This window comes from Lycorma delicatula, chromosome 10 (genome assembly GCF_047948215.1).
Source record: "Lycorma delicatula isolate Av1 chromosome 10, ASM4794821v1, whole genome shotgun sequence".
In the NCBI taxonomy this organism is placed as follows: domain Eukaryota; kingdom Metazoa; phylum Arthropoda; class Insecta; order Hemiptera; family Fulgoridae; genus Lycorma; species Lycorma delicatula.
In genome coordinates, this window is record NC_134464.1 from 53,819,553 (window position 1) to 53,842,187 (window position 22,635).

Genomic DNA, 22,635 nt, shown 5'->3' on the forward strand with positions numbered 1-22,635 from the left:
AAATTTTACATATAAATAAATACTTCTGATAGAGACATTAGGTAACTACATGATGTATTAAATTTACATGTTCATACATTATATTACTTATGCCAGGAATGAGTAGTTGTGCTAATTGACAGATAAAAAAAGAATTATCCCAGCATTTGCCTGGATAAATCAAGGAAAACCTTTGCAAAACCTTAATTACAGCAGGATCAAAGATATATAATTAAAAAACTAAAACGACAAAAGTTAATATTAATAATAATTAATACATGTAAGTAAAAGAAATACAAGAAAAAAAAAAAATTTATTTGTAATGAAAATTATTTGAACTATATTTGTACACATAAATTTAGATCCAGAAAATAAATCTTTTTATTAATTAGTATTATTCAAAAATTTAGATAGTAATATCGATTTTTTTAAATAAAACATTTAAAATCTACTTTAAATAAATTGGTCAAAAGATTTTTTTAAATGGGTCAGTAATTTATTAAAAATAGCAACAGAAGCATAATAAGCCCTTTTTTCATGCATCAAAGTATTGTCCTAAGCTACAAAAATGTTTTTGTGAAGCTCAAATGTTTCTGTTCAAGGAGTGGGTATTATTATTTTGTTATAATAAGAGATTTTTTATTTTTATTTTTTTAAGCAATTTGCTAAACATATGTCAACAAGGTTCATATCTAAGTGCACTGAACAATGATCTGACAGCCATCCACTTCTGTATCTCAACCTGTCATAAAACTTTAAAAAATCAAGATTTCAACATGTTTTAACAATATAAATATTATTATAAACTTTCTAAATTTGGCCAAACCAACATATTAGATGAATAAAAGAAATATAACAAATATCAAATAATTTGTTCCACTACTTGCTACAAAAGAGGGATTTTGTAATAAAAGATTTTGTGTTACTAGTGGCATCATTAATAGTGCTACTAGTAACTCCACTAATAATCCATACAATTTTGAATAGCTCTGGATAAGATCTTCTGAAAGAACAAACTCTCATGTAATTTAAAATTGAGTTGTCACGAATTTTTAATATTTACAAAAACTGAAATCACATTTCATCATGCAGATCGATGATTAGTATGTTAATCAGTCACTTCTTTTTGAGATAACTTGTTTATTTAAACACATTATTAATTTCTAGAAGAAAAATTACATCTCAAGTTTATAACGAAAAACTATGCAGGTTATCAGTGCAGTAACAGTTACTGATCACAAAGTTAATTTACCTACCAAATATTAAAAACAAGTATAAAAATTATCATTATGAAATAATTTTGATCAATGAAATATTACAATGAAACCTGCACTTAATTTTTTAATTAAGTAATATATTACAACAGAACAGTGATCATATCGATTAAATAGATAAGCATAAAATTGAATAAGCTGTACAGAATAACTATTATGAAGAGGGTATGTTATAATTCACTGTAATTAGACATAGCCAACAAAAGCAAAAATAAAAATAAAAAAGGGAATTAAACAAATAATAATCTAAATTCATTAAATATTATTGAATGTGTTTATATGAAGAAAATGAAGTCGTACATTTCAATTAAATCATTATCACTACCTGTGTTAAATCGGACTGTATATCTGGAGGAGCTATTAAATTTCGTTAGGATATTAATAAATTTAAAGCACAATTAATGGAGAATTAGTGAGAGACTGTTTGTCCATACACCATTACAAAATAATTTTAGGAATTTAAATGTGTAAAGTGTCTTGAAAGGATTTCGTATTCTATCATGAAATTAAGTGAGTAAGAATTTATATTTATTTTTTCTGTTTAACTTAAGTATATCTAAAGTACATACCATTTGCCGGTCTCTTTGGTGCGAGTGGTAGTGTCTTGGCCTTTCATCCGGAAGTCCCGGGTTTGAATCCCGGTCAGGCATGGTATGCCACTTGCTACAAAATTGCCATTTCATCTCACATCCTCTGAAGCAATACCTAACGGTGGTCCCAGAAGTTAAAAAAAGGACATATCATCTACATATTTTTACTTAAATAACTTTGCATTTACCAACTTAACGATAATTTGTTTACTATATTATAGATACATAATGTAAACTTATGTTTATTTTTGTGACTGACTGATAACACAGAAGCTTATGAAGAAGCTTCTACATGGGAAAATGAAAATGAAAATTAGTAATGTATGAAAAATGCTAACCTGTCCTCTGGAAGAAAGACTGAGATGCTACCATTCTATTAAGGAGATCAGCAATGTGATGCAATGTAAATTTTATTTCAGTTCCTTTATTTGTTTTTATATTATTATCTTCATAATAACTGCTGTAGTACACCCTTGTTTATAAATTTTCATAGCTTATAATATTAGTACACTTTTCATCTAGAACTTTTAGATGTATTTATCAGAGGGACTTCATAGTGTAGTGATGCAAAGTAAAGATTTTTAATAAAAAATTCCATTGAAAAAAATTATCAAAATTGCTCCAAATAAATTCCACATTCACACATGAGACTTACAAATACTGAAAAGTTTTTATTTAATGATGTATTAGATCAATTTGTTAATTATTGTTAAATGAACAAAAATGTTCAATAAAATTTTATGATTTAATGTTTATATTTTATGATTTTGCTATATTAAACTGTTAACACTATAAAATTTACAAGACTTAATAAATAATGAAATTTTATAATTAGAATAATAAATCTAAAACTGAATTTAAATGTTACAGCCAGTTTATAGAGATAAAGAAACAACAAGCCCGTTACTAGGTACAAGACCACGTAGTCGAAGTGCACCACAATTAACTGAATGGCCGGTTTTGCGTAAAAAAGAACCAGAACCTGAGCCAGAAGATCTTGAAGCAGCATTTAAAGCACACAGAAATCAAAGAAGATGAGCAGTATCAGAAAATGTAATGCATAAAAAGCCAAAACGTGTCATGTCAGATAGTGAAATAAATAAAATTGATCGTACAGCAACATTTAGATCGGCAACACCTGTTGAACCCGGTATGCTATTAGCTCGTGTAATTGATGCGATTGGTACACCAATACCTAGTAAAGGTACACAACATACTGCATCAACACCTTCTGATTCTGATGATGAAGACATCTCTAAAAAGGTATTTATTTAATTAACAGAAAACTGATTAATTTTCAACATTAAAAAAAATAAATAAATTTACCAATTACATCATCCTTATTAAAAACAGACTTGAATTGTGTTCAATCAGGTCTTACAGTGATTTATTTCAAAGAAAAATTTAAGATTACTGTAAGCCATGTCTTTGTCTGCTGAAAATGAATGGACCACAGTAATCACTTCAATGGTACGGTGGTACTGACAATGGTATGGTGTAAGCTCTTGCTTTGATATAGTAATAACATTTATTCTCCTATGGAAAAATGGGAAAGCTAGTGAGTACAGCATTGTTTTACGCTATAGGTCCTAGTTTTTCTTACAACTGTGACAAACATCAAAAGAATACCTTTATTATTCTTTTTTGTTACACGTCACAATTCTTTTCTCTGAGAATAATAATAATAAAAATTCATCCAATCCTGGTGGTGAACAAAGTTAGGATAGATTTATATATTCATGGTACTTTGCTCCTACTGAAATTGCTATCATGTCATGACTGGTTTGATTGAAAATTGGTTTATCCCATTTGAACTATATAGAGCTGTCAATTTACACATTCAGTAATACATCCCTACTATGCACAAAGCACAGTAAGGAAGTGTTCATTAAAGGCGTAGCAAGTCTGGTAAGTTATGAGCAGTAGTAAATGCAATCTAAACTGCTGTATACTGCTACAGCCTGCCATAGATTGGTGTAGACCAATTTTCCATGTACTTGCATAACCTCACTTACGTTCAGTGTTATGGATGGAATTAAATGCTGATGGGATCAAGTTTCTAAATTCAAAGCCTTCATTGTAGAATTCATATTTAAATTCACAAAGGAATTATGAAAAAGACAAGCAGCAAGAACAATTTTTTCTCCCCATTACGGCTTCATCTGAAGGAGTCCACAGAATATTCAAACCATTTGATAGCGGCTGCAATATAAGTAAATTTACATAAAAATAGAGTATCCACTTACCAAGAATTGTGAGTAATAATTATCCAAGCGCTTTCAGATTATTCTCCATCATTAGGGATTACTGATTAATTATGAATTTTATAGTTGTGCATATAATTTTTTATAAATAGGAATTAAAATGAAAATAAAATTTAAAATTATGTTCATAACAGTTAATTATAAAATTCATAGTTAATCAATAATCCCTGATGATGGAGTTATAATCCAAAAGCGCTTGAGTAATTAAATTAATACTCACAATTGTTGGTAAGTGGATACTCCATTTTTATATAAATTGTATAATACTAACGGTGCCAAATGTTAAGAAAATTAAATGTAAGTAAATGCAGCACTCCTTTCTAGCAGCTGAAGAATATTTCCATTACTAAATTTTGCATATCTTTGATGTATGAGTACAAAGCAATAAATTTATAATTCGCATTAATTAAACCAGGCAATATAATTGACAATTTTTAAACTAATGCTTCTTCTTTTATATTTTAAAATATAAGCTTTGATTAAATTTTTCTCTACTTGATTTATAATCATAAACGTAAGTTACATAAAGAAACAGCATGGTATGAGCACAGCATACAATGCTGTATATAAAATGAATCGATTAATGGGAGTCTAGTAGAGCATATGTACACACAATATCCTAAGTATTAATTGAAACCATTAGATGGAATCAATGTATTAAGGATATTTATCAAGGTAGCAGTATAGCCAGCTCGCAATACTATGTGTGAATTCAAACTTAAGATGTCATTAGTAGGACTGATTATCATATACTGATGGGAGAAATGAAGAAGGCAACCTGGTAATCCCTTTACACTTTTCTAATATTCTTGGAATGAGATACTTGTTATTCTTGAAGACAGTTATGTTAATTTAGTGTGAATTATTTGGTGTTATTTTAGGGAATAGATTATAACTCATTTCTCATCACCTACAATATTCAGTTATAACATCAAACAAATAAATAAACTTACTTCATTCCCTACATTTTCAGCAATCATTTGCCTTATTCAGTGTAACTCAGTAAATTATCAATTTTATGTATTGATTACTGAAGTGGAGGATTAAAATTTGATTTAAATCTTTGTCATTTCAGACAATTCTAACAGAAAGTGTAACATTAATTTAAAAACATTTATATCATTTAAATATCCAATTACGACTACCCACCATGACTTAGTGTGTGCCTCTTTTATAGATTATACAGATAAAATTTATCTCAAAAAAAAGCACAAACCTTTAAACAAAAAAAACAAACTTTATTTTGTTTACAAGCAAGGATTACATCTCTAATAACTCTTTGTTTGGTTTAAGGTTAATGATGTCTTTATCTTAAGATAAGCTTTATCTATCCAACCTTAGAGATATCTATCTTAGACGTCTGGTAGTTGGTCTGAATTGCAGGTTGAAATGGTTTATATGTTTTTATCAAACTGAAATTATGTTTTTTATCAGAATCGGCTGAAACAACAGTTGTTTGTATTACTACAGTAATTTTATTACCTCATAAATAGTGTTTATTTATCAATTAAAATCTTCTATTCTTTTTTTTTTTAATTTACTTATTTATTATAATTTAACCACAGTATTTATTTATGATGATTGTTTAACAATCTGAATGGCAATCCAGGTTTAGACTTTGATTGTCATTTGTGTAAAAATGTATAAAAATATAAGTAAACATTTTTATAAAGTTTTAGAGTACAATCTTGTTTTTCAATTTATTTCAGTAACTGTTGATCAGATTAATGGTTATTTATTTATTTCAGATAAACGGTTATATGGGAACAGGTATAAAAAACATGTTTAGCGATTCAGAAATCCTTGCAAGTGAATACGGAGATGGTATAAGAAAAAGAACATTAAGTGAAGGTCTTTCGTTACCTAATTCATATATCTATGATGAACAACAAACGTGGTCAGGAACTGATTATAATGTGTATAAATACAAGCATAGGTAATTAATTATTACTGGTACTTTTATAACACACTATATTATGATAAATATGATCTTTAATGGCAGCTCTGGTTGTTTAACAAATATCAGTCTGTATCAAGTAATTGTATGCTTAACTTTTTCCGAAAAAACAAATATGAAAATATAAAAACAAAAATTTTTAAAAACCCAAATGAAAAAATATATAACAATGCAAATTTTCATCACAGTGGCGTTTATATGATACAATTTTAAACTAATGTGTTTCAATTAAAATCATAAATTTATATGGTAATATTTATTTTACCAATAAATTTTATTTTGATTTTTAATTAGTTATTAAAACTGATTTTTTTAAAAATAAATATATGTAAGCAGAAGCATACAAAGGTAAAATAAAAACAAAATTGGAAGTTTTATGAATATAAAAATACCCATTCCTGGAAATTTTCAATTGTGAAAAATGCAGTTATGAGAAAGAAAGTTAAAAACTAAGATATATTAATTTGTAAATAACAGCGATAATGATTATACAAATAAATTGAGAATCTTAAGCAATCTACAGCAAGACTGAAGAAAAAGGAATACTGTAAAACTAAACTAAAATTCAGACATTAGTCAACATGTATACAACATATAACAAACTAGTTTAAACGTTTTCTATAATACAACATAATCTACATGCTCAAAAAGGATGTTACATGATAGTTATCCAAAGAGCGATATTGCAGCATTATCAGATGACTTGAGAAAATCCGTGCATTAATCTTCGTGCCATAAAGAAAAATAGCAAATGATATTTTCTCTAAAATGGAGTATTCACACTTTTAATTTCCACAGCAGCGTACTAAATTCAATGTGCCAAAGCTTTCTGTTGGCAATATCCAACTGTTTCAATCACTTGGCTGTGCTGCTTTCAAACAATTCACAAAGCATATGTAATCATAGGCTATCACATACTGCCAAAGTCAATCGAGTAGGCTTCCTTAGTGTTACATCTGCTTAATCACTGGGATTCCTGTGAGTCTGTGAACTCTATAAACACTGACTTAGGTATTACGAATACTGGGAACAGTGATATACTAGGGTAAAGTTATATGAAAAAAAAACATTATTTTTATTTGAACTTACATGAATGAAATGGTTATTTTTCCAAACATAATCCAATCCTATTCTATGTGCTTCGTCTACCTTTTAACAAGCATTTGAAATCCTTCCTGAAAGAAACTTTAAAGTATGGTGCGCAGACAATTTTAAACAACTTCCATGACTTCTTCATTATAACAAAAAATCTTTTTCCACGTCTTTCAGTGCTCCAAAAAGATGAAAATCACTCTGATCAAGGTCAGGATTATACGGTGGTCAATCCTGGAGCTCAAAACTGAGATCTTGAAGGTAAAGGATTATTTTCAGGGCCAAAAGGTTGAGCATTATCTTAAAGCAAAAGCATACTTTTTTATTTTTATTTTTAAAAGTTTAGCAAGCTTTTTATGCTTGAATTTTGCCTTCAATGATCCTAGAGTTTTCACTATTCACTCTTTCATGTTTAAAAGTGAAGAAAATAAAAAGAAGCATCTTCCAAATCTCAGAATACCACCATCATCAATTTATCTCCAGATGTGTGAGTTTTTTGTCAAGATGAATAGTGTTTCCGGACTAAAGTTTGCTATTTACTCAAAGGCTTAAGGCAATGGACCCATCACTTTGAATTGATGATTACTATTTGTTTCAGAAATAAGATGTATTTCTCAATATATTGAGATTAAATTGGATATGGTTTAACACTCCAATGGGAGGAACTGTGAACAGGTAAAAAGATCTCCTATTCATTTGTTACTGAATCTCAATGTGGAACAATAAAGTTAATTAATTAATTAAATGCACAGATCTAGCAGAATTGTAATCTATATTATACAGTGTGAGGACTAATAACAATTATAGTCAGAATTAGTTAATCAAAATAGTAAGCACCATTAATACAGCAATAACTTTAAAAACAAAATAATAAAGATATCAGTTCTTCTGAAATAATATACTTTTATTCTGAAAGATATATTATTATTAATAATATAAAGATATTAAAAGCTTAAAATATATCATAAAACAAATAAATAAAAATATATCTATGATTAATTTTAATAAATATGAATTTATTACTTTTAGATTAAGTCAAGACCTGATGCCGAACAAAGAAGAGTCAAAATCACAATCAGATTATTTGCCAACACCAGCAAGGGGTCTTCGAAGGATGTCAATGGCAGCAATAAATTTTTTTACACCAGGTAGTAAATGGACAAAAAAAGTTCCATCAAAATCAGTTTGTGAAGAACCACCACAAATAAAACAAAAGGATAAAAAAATTAGCCACAGTCAAGTAAAGGAACAAAAAGATAAAAAACGAAGAACAGGCAACTCAAATATTCTTCTACCTAAAACATACCTACAAAAGCACAGGTAATTACAATCATAACTATTAATTATTTTGAAGTCTATTCATCTTTAATTATATCTTTCTTTTTTCCTGTTTAGCCTCTGGTAACTACCGTTTAGATAATACTTCAGAGGATGAATGAGGATGATATGTATGAGTGTAAATGAAGTGTATGTAGTCTTGTACATTCTCAGTTCGACCATACCTGAGATGTGTGGTTAATTGAAACCCAACCACCAAAGAACACCAGTATCCACGATCTAGTATTCAAGTCCGTGTAAAAATAACTGGCTTTACTAGGACTTGAATGCTGGAACTCTCGACTTCCAAATCAGCTGATTTGGGAAGACGTGTTCACCACTATACCAACCCGATGGGTCATCTTTAATTATATCTAAAATAAAGTTACATGACTTTTTTAATTTCTTATCTTCAATAACAGCCAAATAGTTCAACCAGTAATCATACTAGTTGGACATCATCAGATGACAAGAGTGGTTAACTTACATGTTCAAGACTGATTCTAACGCACACATGACAATTTTATCTCTAAAACCACAATCTTTTTAAATAAACTGTTATACATGCGACTTTCAAACAAAAATTTCTGTAATCTCTAATATAATGGTTTTAATTATTTTATATTTATATGTTAGGAGTAAAGGCTCAGGTTTATCTGATGGGAATCTCAGTCATAAACCTGGCTTATTGTGTGATTCTAAACATGGAAAAAGACACATCAGACAGGTTTATGGGCAGTCACCATTCTGGTAAGCCTGCCACCTAGTGGGTGGAACCATGACAGTGGCTAACCATTCTGGTTGTATCAAATCAAGAAAAGATAAAGGATAACAAAAGGGATGCAGCAGAATGGTACAATCAAATTACAAAAGGACAGCCTCTGATCAGGGTAGTTAGTTTAATTTTTTACATATATTTTATCATATACTAAAATTTGTTAATGCAATGTTGATAAAGGTAAATGTTACATAAATGGAAGTAATTTACTAAATGTAAGTAATAATATGCAATACCTTTGATTATAACAGTGGCAAAGAATAATAGATTTTAAAAATTTAAAAAATAAAGCTTTATAATGATAAAGTCAAACCAAATTTTTAAAATAAAACATTTTAATAACTAACTTCTAAATATTTTCAGTTATCTTTGTGACGATCTTCAGTGAATGGCGTTTTCATACTGGTGTTGTTTTCACACTGTATTACTGATAGTGGTTTTTTTAATTAGGTAAATGCAAAATTGAAATCTAGTTAAAAAGTATGAGAAACATGAATAGTGTCAATCCAATTAGTATATCATTGCTGTACATTTATATATTTCATAATACTCAACTGAATTAGTCCTTTTTTGTGTGTAAGTAAAATATTTAGTCTTCAGAATAACAAACACAATAAAACATGTTATTGCAGGCAGAGTACAACTTCAAACAAACAAAATGATTCTGAAATATATAAACTGAATTTTCTTAACAAGATTTTCTACACAAGTCAGACAGATGCAGCTCTGCACAAAGATAGATATAGCGGGTGGCATATAGCTGTGCCCATTGTGTGCGAGAGAGATAGACTGTTAGGACAGGTGTAGATGTTAAAGTTAGATGTATAGCTCCGTATACTTACATAGTATGCAATACATTGTTAGAGTTGTTCAGGATAGTTAATAGCATGGTACACCAGCTGTCAGCCTATGTGCACAGCAATATGCTGCCCGCTATACAATGATCACTTAACAGTCTCCTGTAGAAACATAGTCAGTATTTGCAAATCATTTCACAAACATAAATCATAATATCACATTACCATAGCGTTGATAACAACCTTGAAATTCTACACATACATAAAACAAGAACCACATCTTTAAACACCTAAACATTATGAACCATGATATATTAAATGAACAGACAGAGATTAAATCCAACTTGCTTTTTAAGATACACAGTAAAAAAAAACCGCAAGTAGTAATATTATTTTGAACCAAGCTGAAAACAACAAAACCAGTACCAAATGTGGTTACAAAGATGACAAAAAATGTTTTGAATCAAATTATCTGCATTAAAAGAAATGTTGGTGGACCATACATTATCTCCTTAATCAAGCGATGAGATAGCTGGATATGGGAGAAAAATCGGATTACAGACAAATTCTGATTTAAAAAAAAAAACATTAAAATTAATACAATTTAATATATACTCTTCTAAATAAGTGAAAATACTAGAAATAAACTAAGTTTTTTTTTTGTATTCTTTTTGTGCAATCAAAGGAAACATTACTACACTCAGGTAATAAAGATAAATTTTACTTTTTATAAATATGAATATAAACATGGAATTTTTGTGCATGTTTTCCATTGAATAACATAAAGTAACTTTCTAAGGAGATGTCCATAGAAGACATATCTTTCATTATCACTGAAAAATCTTGGTAAATTTTCAATTGCAAAATAATGCTACTGACACAACTAAATATCTTAAATTTTTGCCAGTGAATTGGTTATAAAAATTATTTAAAACTATTTGTAAAAAAAAACTGAACCAAATTTTATAAACAGGTTTTTATTAAAGTAGTTAAATACATTTTCAGTTACCCTTGCAACCATCTTCAGTAACTCCTAATGTTGTTCTCACCCTGGTATCAACTGACGTAATTGCTGTCAGTATTTTTATTAGATGGACACATATTAAATGTGGTCGAAAAGAATGTATGATTTGAACTGTGTCTCATCATTTAATAGAGTGTAGTTACAATATGTAGTCTAGTAAAGTGTAATGATGTTTGAAGGGGAAAGATATTGTCTTTTGTTTTGCAAGTATGTATAATATTAAAGTTATTGTTAATATTGGTAGATTTAATGAGATAGTCGGTGAATGTTGATTCTACAAGTTACGGAGGCCTTCTAATTATTCATTGTATTTTTATTTGAAGTTCCGTCCTACGTAACTGGTGTAAAATAGTAAAAAGTCAGAACAGTTCAGTTTAAAAATTTAATTAATTTGTTTGGCGATTGTGTTCTAGATGTAATGAATTCTTTTTAATAATTAATTCATCACATAAAAGCTTTAAGCTTGTTGTGTATGGTAAGAATACGAATGTGAATTTTGTAGCAAATAAAAAAAAGCCATGTCTTAGTGGGATTTTTCAACCATGATCACCTGGATAAAAGGCCGAGATGTTACTGCTCCACCACGAGGTCTGCATTTTGTTTATTATTTGAAAACCACACTAATCCAGATTTTTAGATTTGTAACATATATTTCTGAGGCTGTGAAAATTTCTACAGCTAAGTGCGTATGTTTGTATGTTTGAAGAATATATATTCACATACTACTGAATGATAAGAATTAATCACTTGTTAACATCTCATATATAAATGTAACAAGACAAGAGCGATCAGAACTTGATTAACTCTTTGAATTTCTTTTTACACTATAGTAGTACTGTAATAGGCAATACAGTAATGATTAGTATTTCTAGAAATAAAGGATGTCAATGTTTGAAGTCATTCTTAAGTCTCCTTGATAACAGACCTGGCCAATTTTCATAGAGAACCCTTTTTACCAAACCACTTCCTCATTGTAATACCCAGATTCTATTCAGTATCACTAATCAAAGTTTCATTTAAAAATAAACTATAATAATGTTATGAAATAAAAGATGATATTAGGGATTATTTAATAATAAAAATTAAGGATCAGAGACAGGATAATATGCAACAAACATGTTTCAAAGATAAAAAAACTGAAAAGATTTTCACAACCACCACCGTTAAGAAACATCTGTGAGTACATTATTTTGAAACTTTCTTTTTTTGTAAATCATCCTTCAGTTTACTAAAACAAATGTTGATGTTCATTGTAATACAAGAGTTTAAAAAAATAGTCAGGCTTTGGTATCAGTAGAATTGGTCATGAAAGTTGGGACTGATATGAGTAACATAAAAAAGTGGTACCTATCCAACTATACTAATTGGTATTTTACTGAATACAATAAGCACAATAGATGTATTACCTTACTAATATTATTTCTTATAATATAAACCATAATTTACTACCTTTTAAATTAACTAATTTATACATAATCTGTTTACTGTCTAGTCAGGGGAGGATAATTTTACAAAATTACTCGACTTTTATTATCCATGTATAGGAATTTGTACTATATAACAATTTCAGCCCCAAAGTAGTTGCTGGTATAAGACAGTTGTCTATATGTGGGAGGTGTCCATAAAGAAAGGCTTTACTGTATTTTAAATCTATTCAATAATTTTTTTGCACAAGTTCTTGTGCAAAAAAATCTTGTTTCTACTAGCTATAAAAGTTTGAGTATTTGCTACCACAGTAATTGCAATTCACCGCCATCAGTAAATTATTTTTGTTTAATCCACTAGAATGAATTGTCTTCAATGATACAAGAGCTATCACTATTAGTAGCTTAACTCCTTATGTTATAAAGAACATCAGTAACAAATTCATCACGTTTATATTGCATTTTCGTTTATGAATTAAAATTAACTTCTCAGTAAAAACTTTCAATACAATACTTGAGTTTAAAATTGGTTCCTGTTGATCGTGTAAGTTAAAAAATATCATACAGTCTCATTACATACATTTTTTAATGGCAATAACATCAGTTACTGTCATCTGATGACAACATACAAGATCTGACGTCATCTGATGACAACAACCATCAATGTCACTACCTATTTCAAATTAAAAAAAAGGATTACTTAACTACCATTAATATGTACAAGTAAAGTTTAAGTTATGTTACTGATAATTTTCTGACTACTAACAGCACCTCTAACAAGTTCAATCTAAAATTGTAAAAGGCTACAATAAACATAACAGATAGAATTTTTCATATATTATAATAAAAGATATGGATATAAAGATTCCTAAGCTAAAAAAAAAAGGTAGCTTAGGAAAGTAATTGGATGGTAAATATGCAATAAATTGAAAATTATGCATTTTTGATACCTTCTAATATTGGGACTACATATTCCATACATATGCAAAGCACTGCAGGTTTAGATAAATAAACTGTATGAAATATAACAATTTTGAGTTGAGCCTGAGTAATCTCACCTACGTTAATGTTTTATACAGAAATCTTTTGACAGTTTATAAAGAAAAACATTTTACAAGCAACAATTAAATTTTAATATTTTATGAAAAAACTGTTGTCATAAGGAAAAAATGATTAAGTTTTTAATCATTATAATTGTTATACTTTCAGGTATTCCTTGCCAGATGATGATTACGAACATGGATCATACATGGATGAAATAAATTATTTATCATGTACAGCAGGTAGAAGACCAAGTCTGTTAGCAACGTTAGTGCATGAATTAGGGCCAAAACATGATAGTAATGTCAGTATCAGTCCTGTATTAGAACAAACTAGTGTTGCTGATGTTATAAGAGTATTATCGACATTGCATTCTCGTCTTGAGAATAGTGACCTACAGCTTGATCATATATCAAAACCAAACAGTGCCAAACAATCAGAAAGACTATTAGCATATAATTTTAATAGCTCATGATCATCACCTTTACGCCAATCAAAATCAAAAAAAGACATGTTTCGATCTACTTCAGCTCTTGCATCAGAAAATAATAATCAGGTGTATATTATATTTATTTTATTTTTGAAAAAAATATTTATTTTGAAATGTATAAAAAGAAACTTTTAAAAACCATTTAAAAAAATAATACAATCTAAACCTGTATGTTAGATTTAGGGTATACTAGAATCGGGTTTAGCTAGTAGTATTATTTTTTTGTAAATCAGTTTTGGGTGTTTTCTTTTATGAAATTATTTGAATCATCTACCATAGATCTTTATTTATATTATTACATGGAACCATAAGATATAAAAATAAATATATTAACAGACGATAATATCTTGAATGAGAACTATTTTGGTATTTATAATTTTAATTAATGCTTGTTGACCAATTAGACAGCAAAGAAACTTTTTTTAAGGGCAAGCAACCAAACAGATTAACACATAGAAAATATGGTACAATAGTAAACTTACGAAATAGTTAATGTGGTATAGAAAACTTATGTGAAAATTTACAGAAAAGCTGTAAAAAGAATAAATCAGAGTAAAACAAGCTTCTAATACATGGCTAACAACAAATTGAAAAAACAAGAAGGAAATATAAAGGATTCCATTAAGCAGATACATTAACTTCAGTGATATAAACTAAAAACCAAAAAATTTCAAAAATAAAAATATTTTAAATAAAATAAACAATAAACATAAATATATTGCCTGAAAATCTTACCTATGACACTTTTTTTATGTTGGAGGAGAGGAAACCTTTTACAGGTACCATGTGGTGATCTTGAACCCCACAGTTGTGAGGGACTCTCCCTTGCAGATCTACCCACTAAAACCCCTTCCCCTCTACAGCATGAGATGCTGGGACCACCTTATGGTATTATCACATCACCCCATGTGCCTTTCTCCATCTGTGCTTCTGTTGCTGGCCCCACGCCTCAAACTTATCGAGATCTTACAAGTTTTTTGATGTTTTTTATTAATTTTTAATGTCGATCTTGCGGCCAGGAACCTGCCCCAAGGGCGACTTGGAGGTTCTTATTCCCCCTTGTACATTTTCTTTCAACTTGGTTCAGATGACCTTAATCAACAATGTGGACATCAAGTGCCACGATTGTTCAATCTATAGCATAGTCCCAATGATGTTCTCTGGGTTAAGTGTGCCAAATTTTCCCTTACATGCTTCCCTATGCTGCAGGAACCAATCGCACATGAATACTGCGTATTCTGTGGTCTCTTCTTCCTGCAGTAATCACGTACTGTGGAGGGTCTCAGCATTTGCGTGCAAAACACCCTTAAACATGTATGCGTGCCTTGAAACACCTGTGACTTATAAGGAACTGGGTCACTTTGTATGTACCCTGGTCCTCTGGAGGACCAGGATTAGTTTGTAGTCTTTCTGTCTTTCGTCAACTCATCCCATCTTTTCTGCCACCTGCAGACAAATGATGTCTTCGCATCTGCATTATCCACACTCCCATACATCAACAGGAGTGAAAGTCCGGTGGCATCTTCAAGATGGTCTTGTACCTGCAGCATACCTGGGATTGTACAAGACTACACTTCACTTACATTCATACATATCATCCTCTGAAGTAACATCTGATGGTGATTCATTGAGGCTAAACAGTAAAAAAAGGTCTCTGGCTGTGAGGTCAAGGTTAAAAATAATAAAAGACATTAACATCCTGACATGAGGAGTCAGGATCCTAAAAAATTATAATTCCATATTCCCACATACAAGCTTCTGTGGTGAATTAATTCATAAAAAATTTTACGAGTAATTTAACAAATAAAATAGAAATGCTATTAAAAAATTATGAACATCACGTTTAGATAACTGGAGAATGTGAGTGATAGAATTAAATATATACTTTTATCTGACTTACAGTGAATTATCTAAAATAATTTTAAGCATTTTACTGAATTGCAAAATAACATATCACTTATGTCTTATATTTTGCAAAATTATCGGGAATCATCTAGCATCAACAACATTAGTGCATCCGATTGTCAGCTCTTTACAAATTTCCCTCAAAACATTAAATAGTATTCTTTTTTTTGGAAATTCAACCAGTATATATAAATTTTAATAAGTAAAATTCAATAATTTATGGCGTCATCATAAATATGTTTACTTATTGTTCTCTTATAAGCAGCTTTGGGAGTACGCTAAAATATCATTACAATTTTTTTTTGTTAAATCTCTTCTTTTGACTGCTAATTGATGTTATTAAGTTCATGAGAAATGTAAGCTATGACTGCGCATGCGATTCTTTAACGTTTTTCTTTTTTTTTTGCTCATTAGATTCTTTTTTAACTTCTTAAGTACCAATGATGTCAGATTACTAAAACAAATCACCCTACAAAAGAACATATGCCCTCCAATGCACTTTAACAATCTAAAAATTTCTCAGTTGAGCACATCAAAACATCTTTGCATGCACTTTGACAAACGCTGAACTGGAAGTCACACTAAATTGAAACAAAAACAACTTGGATCTAAAATTGAAACAGTTTTATTGGCTACTAAATATGGAAATCTTCAACTTTTTATCAACAAATCATTCTTAAAACAAGTCAGAGCCTAGGGGATCCAGGTATGAGGATTCCAAATTCAAATACTGAGATTTTACCAAAGTATCAACAAAATTATTACATACTACCTCCAACGCCCCATGGTGTTCAAACAAGGTCATCCACAGAGATTTCAACATTCAGACTATTCACTATTTTTTTCAAGTCGTTTATTGCATTTGTAAACCCATTCATTAGAATGTGATTTGAAACTAATAACTTTATTCTAAGTTTTTTAGTTTGACTGAGAACTTACTGGACAGCAGTGCCTCAATTTGATGATTGAACGGAATCACCCTGCAGAACTCTTCTAACATTTCTCAGAATGCCTGCCTGTACATGTTACATCATATCATCATCTTTGGAAGTCTCAAGAATTCTAATGATTAGATACAATAAAGTTTATTTATATCTGTTTTGTACCATTAACATCCATTTCACAAATACTTATCCATTTTCATTTGTGATAAAAAAAAGATGAAACAAACTTTCAGTGTCTCTCATAACAACTGACAGCACTTCTGTAAAATGTTGACTGTTCATTAGTCAAGTTTTATCTACTCTTTAGTTCTTCATTCCTGTTAGTAATTCATTTTTGTACAGTAGTTCCATTGATGTATTTGTTAGTTGTATCATATAAGCTCATTGTTAACTGATCACATGATTCTTTTCAGAAAGGTTAAAAAACAACTACAAATCAGTTGAACAATGAATATTGCAGTGATAGCAATTGATAAACACTAAATGGTAAAGTATGAAAAGTATGTAAAGTAAGAAAAAGAAAAAGTGGTAAAGTAAGTTATATAAATATGATGATTTAAAAACAAAATCGACAAAAGATTCTAAAATTTATAAACAAAATTGTTAATGCTTAATTAAATAATATGATTTAATTTTAAATCATACAATTTTAAACCACATAATTTAAATTAGTTTAATTTTAAATTGAATACAAACAGTTTATGCATAAACTGAAGAAAATTACAAACATATACAATAATCTAATAATTTAAAGCATGAATATATATACCATATTTAAAAAAAATCCAATATGTAAAATAAAATGTATTTCACCATTAGGTATAACAATTACAACATACACGTGAGGTGCACACACACACACACACACACACATTGTGTAGTATGTTACAATACAACCTAAAAATATTCATAATATTGGGCTACCCACAACATAGGTACTTATCCTTATATACATACTTTATATCTTACAATATTTAATACTGATAAAAGACTAGAAATAGTCTTTCTACTCATCCTTCAATAACACTTAAAATGAAATTACTTATCATCTTAAGTTCTGCCTGGAGGCAGATCTCTTACATCATCTCTGTCTCCATCTATTTTTGTCCCAGCTTTCTCTTTCATCCCCTTGTAGTTTCTAATCTTCCCCTCATCTACTAACTTCATCCTTCTTCATTTACTGACCCTTCTGGTTCAGTTGTCAAGATTCCACTTGCCCTAAACATATATTCTAACCAGTTTCCTTTTCTTTTGTGTACTTTCCACATAAGCGCTCTTTCTTCTTTAATCTGTTTGTTTATTACTTCCTCATTCCTCACATTATCCGTCCATTTTATTCTCTCCATTTTTCTCCATATCCATATCTAAAATGTAAGTCCCAATCCACTCCCTCTCCCTCATTGTCTGCGCTTCACTTACATACATTACGACATTCCATACATAGCATCTTCTGGCTAATCTCTTCTTTAACTCTTAAAAGTCCAAACTTGTAATACATAGTAATTTCCTCTTCTTACTGGCTTCCTTTGCCATCGTTATTCTTCCTTTTATTTCCATTGCGCTCTTTCACTCCTTTGTCACTATAGTACCCAAATATCTGTAATATATTATTTTTTCTATTCTTTATTTATTTAACCCTACTGCTTAGTCCTTTTTGTTGTTATTTAAATTACTCTAGTTTTTCCTACATTTATTTTCATTCCTTTCTTCAGGATTATTTTTTGTACAAATGCGAGCGTACAAATCAGCTAGAATTACATCATCGAAAACCTTATCAATTTCAGTTTTTGTCTTTCTACACTTATTCCTTCTTCTAATATATTCCTTATCATAACGTCAATAAAAATGTTGAACAGTGTCGGTAAGAGACAGCATCCTTGCCTAAACCTCGACCCATCCAGTCAGTCATATTCTTATTTACTTTATTGCTGCTGTTTGTCTTACGATAATTTTTTGATTAACCTTCTGTTTTTCCATTCTACTTTTTTCTGTTTACAAATCTCCATTTCACCAACTTGGGTTAAGACTTAGATACACTTAGGACTACACAATATTTTAGTGTCATGAGCGACTAGACTTATTGTTCTACATTCTGTACATTTTCTGGTACAAGTTTTCTTTGGAGTATGTATCATTGCTGTTTCCACAAAGCCTTAAGGCCATTCTCCTGCACTATATATCTTGTTACACAATTCAATTATTTCTTTCACTCCTTCCTCCTTAAACATTTACAAAATTCTATGAGAAGTTCATCTCCAGTTAAATGTTTATTCTTCATATCTTTAATTGGCTTCTGTTCTTCACATTTTAATATTAATGCTTCTTTATTCTCTTTAGCTACTGCCCACTCCTTTTATATGTTTAGTTCCAGCCCATTTTTTATGTTTAATTCCTCTCTTGTCATATGTCCTCCACATATTCCTTCCAGTTTTCTCTTACTTTTTTCTCCTCGTGTAGGATTTCTCCAGCTTTGTTCTCAATTTCTCTCATTTTACCATTCCATTTCCATTTATCCCATGTAACCTATAAATTATATTATTCTGCCCTTTCTTTTTTAGATCAATATCATTGCATTTTTTCTTCAACCACCTTTCCCTCTTTAATTCATAGTTTAATCTGCAGTACGTTTTCATTTTTCCTGTCTTATTCTTATACTGCATTTTTTCTTCAATTTTCTTTAGTGTCTCTGTTGTTACACATGGCTTTTGGTTCTATATACTTCCCTCATAACAGCTTACTTATTCCTCTGCTGTTTTTAGTATGGCATTTCTTATTCTCATTCAGGTTTCCTCACTATTCTCATTTTCCTTTTTTTTATCTACCTTTCAGTCTCCTGTCAAACCTTATAGCAGTTATTTTTTGATTTTATAACATCTTCAATACTCTCATACATCTCTTCAATACCTACTTCTTCATAATTTGATGTTGGCATATATAGTTATACTATAACTAAATCTTTTGGTAACAACCCAATTATGATATCCCTTTAATAATATTAATCTATCATTTATATAACATACTTTATGCACCCATTTTGCTACTTCATTCCTTATAACTATTGCCATTCCATTTTTTCTTAATACTTAATAGCCTCGTCTGACATAAAACTATCAAGAATATAAAAAATTATTCTCTTGTGAAAAACTGTAACAAGAAGTGGAATCTACCATTTCTATTCATACCTCACTTTTAAAAGATTATTAAGGGAAATACATATAAGTAAAGGGAAAAGTAATGCTATGAAGCATTTATTAATTTCAAATTTCCAATTTACAGGGTGAACTAATTAATCCATCATTAGCAGAGAAAGGAGAAAGTAAACGTCGTAGATTTTCTTTTATACCTCAGATAGATAAATTGCCATTTGGGAAAGTTTCATCAGAAGAAAATGTTACTTTATACCAAAAGAAATCAAGATCTCATTCTATAACACCGAGTCATAGTGTAGGAAATTCTAATACAAATTTGTCAAGACCACCAGTAAACAGAAGATTACGAAGAATGTCTTCAATTGGATTAAGTATAAAGCAACTTCGTAAATCTTCAAAATCATTACAAAAATCAATAACACCTCCAAAGCTAATAATTACATCCCCAGAAGGTCATGAACGAGCTGAATATGATCGATTTACTGTAATACAATCTGAGATTACATCACCTTCAAGAAAACAATCAATTTCATCTGCAAGTGTTTCTTGGGGAACAGCACAGTCACAGAACAGTGAGGATTTAAATGATAAAGATCATTTAAATGATACATTAGAAGATGTTGTTGTACTTCGATTATGACATATGTTTAATATTCCGTCCAGTACTTGTAAAACAAGTAAGTATTGTGTTTAAGTTGTGATATTTGTATGTAATTAATATTTATAAATAAACTAATTTTTCTAAATTATACTCAGTATTAATGTAAATTAAGTATTTTAAGAGAACAATAAATTAAAGAATAAAATGCATTAATTAATGTACCCTTAAATGACCTGAAATTTGTAGGTTTAATTCCAACAAAAACTCTTTATTCTTTATCAAAAAGAAATCCTTATTCATTCTCAAGAAAATATTAATATAATGAAATATAAACTTCTGTTATTGAGTATAGGCAATGTCTGAAGTACAAAGATCACAACTCCTAATAATTTTTTGCTATAGTATTGAAACACCTTATACAGGCAGTCCCTGACGTGAACAGAGTAAAGGTGTCTTTTGCAAATCTAAACTAAGGGCATAGCACGCCAATATATGTTTAACTTATGAATAGCAGTCTACTTTTGGTGATTTTTGAGCTTTTGGTTGAGTATGTACCCTCCAATGGTTTCAGGCTTTCTCGGTTTTAGACTGCAACTACAGTTAGCACAAAGTGTATTTAGATTTGTCCTGTCTGAATTTGCGGAAGTAAATAGGTGCTATTTATTCGATGTGTACCCATCTCATCACGACGAAAAAGGTGGTGGTAATGACTCCTGGTCATCAGTCCCCTTAACAAGCAGAGAATACTCCCTAGTTCTGCTTGTGTTCTTCTTAGAACAAGGGCTGTAATCCGTGGTTATTTAAAACCGATCCAGAAGCGGCCAAGAGGTAAAAAGAGTGAGAGGGGAATATAGAATATCCCCAGCTGTTCGTGGCTCACTGTGGGCAGTAGTCACATTTGTGGGCTTGCCCAGAGTTATTGGTAGGAGGAAGACAACAAGCAATGTTGTTGCAGGGTAGTGAGGCTAGGGTATCTCTGGCCATGATAGAGGAAGCAAGTTAAGTCCGAGTGGAAAAGGAGGGTGGAACTTTCCCCATCCTTCTCAGGGTCAGATGGCTAGTTCTCCAAGATAGATGTAGGGACATCCACCTGGGTAGAAAGAGACAACCCTCTGGTCAAAGACTTTGTGCAGCTAAGGGTAGACCTGGAAGTTCTATCCAGATACTTCTCGCAGCCCAGCAGATCATCGAGAATTTATTGGACTTTGTAGAAGGCCCCTGCAGCATCAGAGCAGGATATTGTCTAGACACAGGCATGTGAAGAATTCAATATGTAAAACAAATTGTTAGGGATCTAGGATGTAGGGGGTATACAGAAACGAAATGACTAGCACTAGATAGGGAATCTTGGAGAGCTGCATGGTGATTTTCATGTAAAATGATCTCAATCTTGAGGATCTTAATAACTTTAACTAATAACTCAGAAAAAGGCTATCACAAAGGTACTAAGAGGCCTGACTATATCTGATGAATACTTCAGTTCCAGGCTGACTTCTTATACAGCTATCATATAGGAGAGAGTCCTCAGACAGATCTATAAGCAGAGTTGCCACCATCAAACCACACAAACACCAGAGATGCAGTAATTTAATGAGATATCCACATCCTCAATATGGATCCAACAAGAATCTGGCAAATACTCACAAAGTCCACCAGGGAGGGAAAGACCAAGAATGAAAGAAAAAATGGATTACCATCTACGCTTCAATCATTTTATAACGGTAAATATTCAAGTTATTGTCAATGTTGGTATGCTTATGAGATGGTCAGCAAATGTTGATTTTAAGTTGTTCAAACAGCTTTCAAGTGTCCACTGTAAGTTTTAAGGTGCATCCTGTTTGACCAATAATATGATCTGTTAATAATATGCAGTCAGAACGGTTCACTTTATACACTCCAGGGAGCACTTTGTTTATAAAATGATTGTGTTTTTTTTTGTTCGTTGTTCTAAAGGCTACCAAAATAGTCACAAAGATGATTGAAAACATTCTGAAGTTCTAACAGAAATG

The 22,635-nt window shown here is 30.3% G+C and overlaps 1 protein-coding gene across 1 annotated transcript in view; it reads left to right on the forward strand.

The window, feature by feature from the left end:
* LOC142330870 (uncharacterized) overlaps positions 1 to 20,835 on the forward strand; it is a 57,689-nt gene extending 36,854 nt beyond the window's left edge. The window contains exons 4-10 of the mRNA XM_075376335.1: positions 2,714 to 2,879; positions 2,961 to 3,106; positions 5,856 to 6,043; positions 8,186 to 8,476; positions 9,110 to 9,223; positions 13,706 to 14,009; positions 20,153 to 20,835. Coding sequence (XP_075232450.1) covers positions 2,714 to 2,879; positions 2,961 to 3,106; positions 5,856 to 6,043; positions 8,186 to 8,476; positions 9,110 to 9,223; positions 13,706 to 14,009; positions 20,153 to 20,665 — 1,722 coding nt within the window. The 3' untranslated portion in view covers positions 20,666 to 20,835. The remainder of the gene's footprint in view (positions 1 to 2,713; positions 2,880 to 2,960; positions 3,107 to 5,855; positions 6,044 to 8,185; positions 8,477 to 9,109; positions 9,224 to 13,705; positions 14,010 to 20,152) is intronic.
* Positions 20,836 to 22,635: the final 1,800 nt, after the last annotated feature.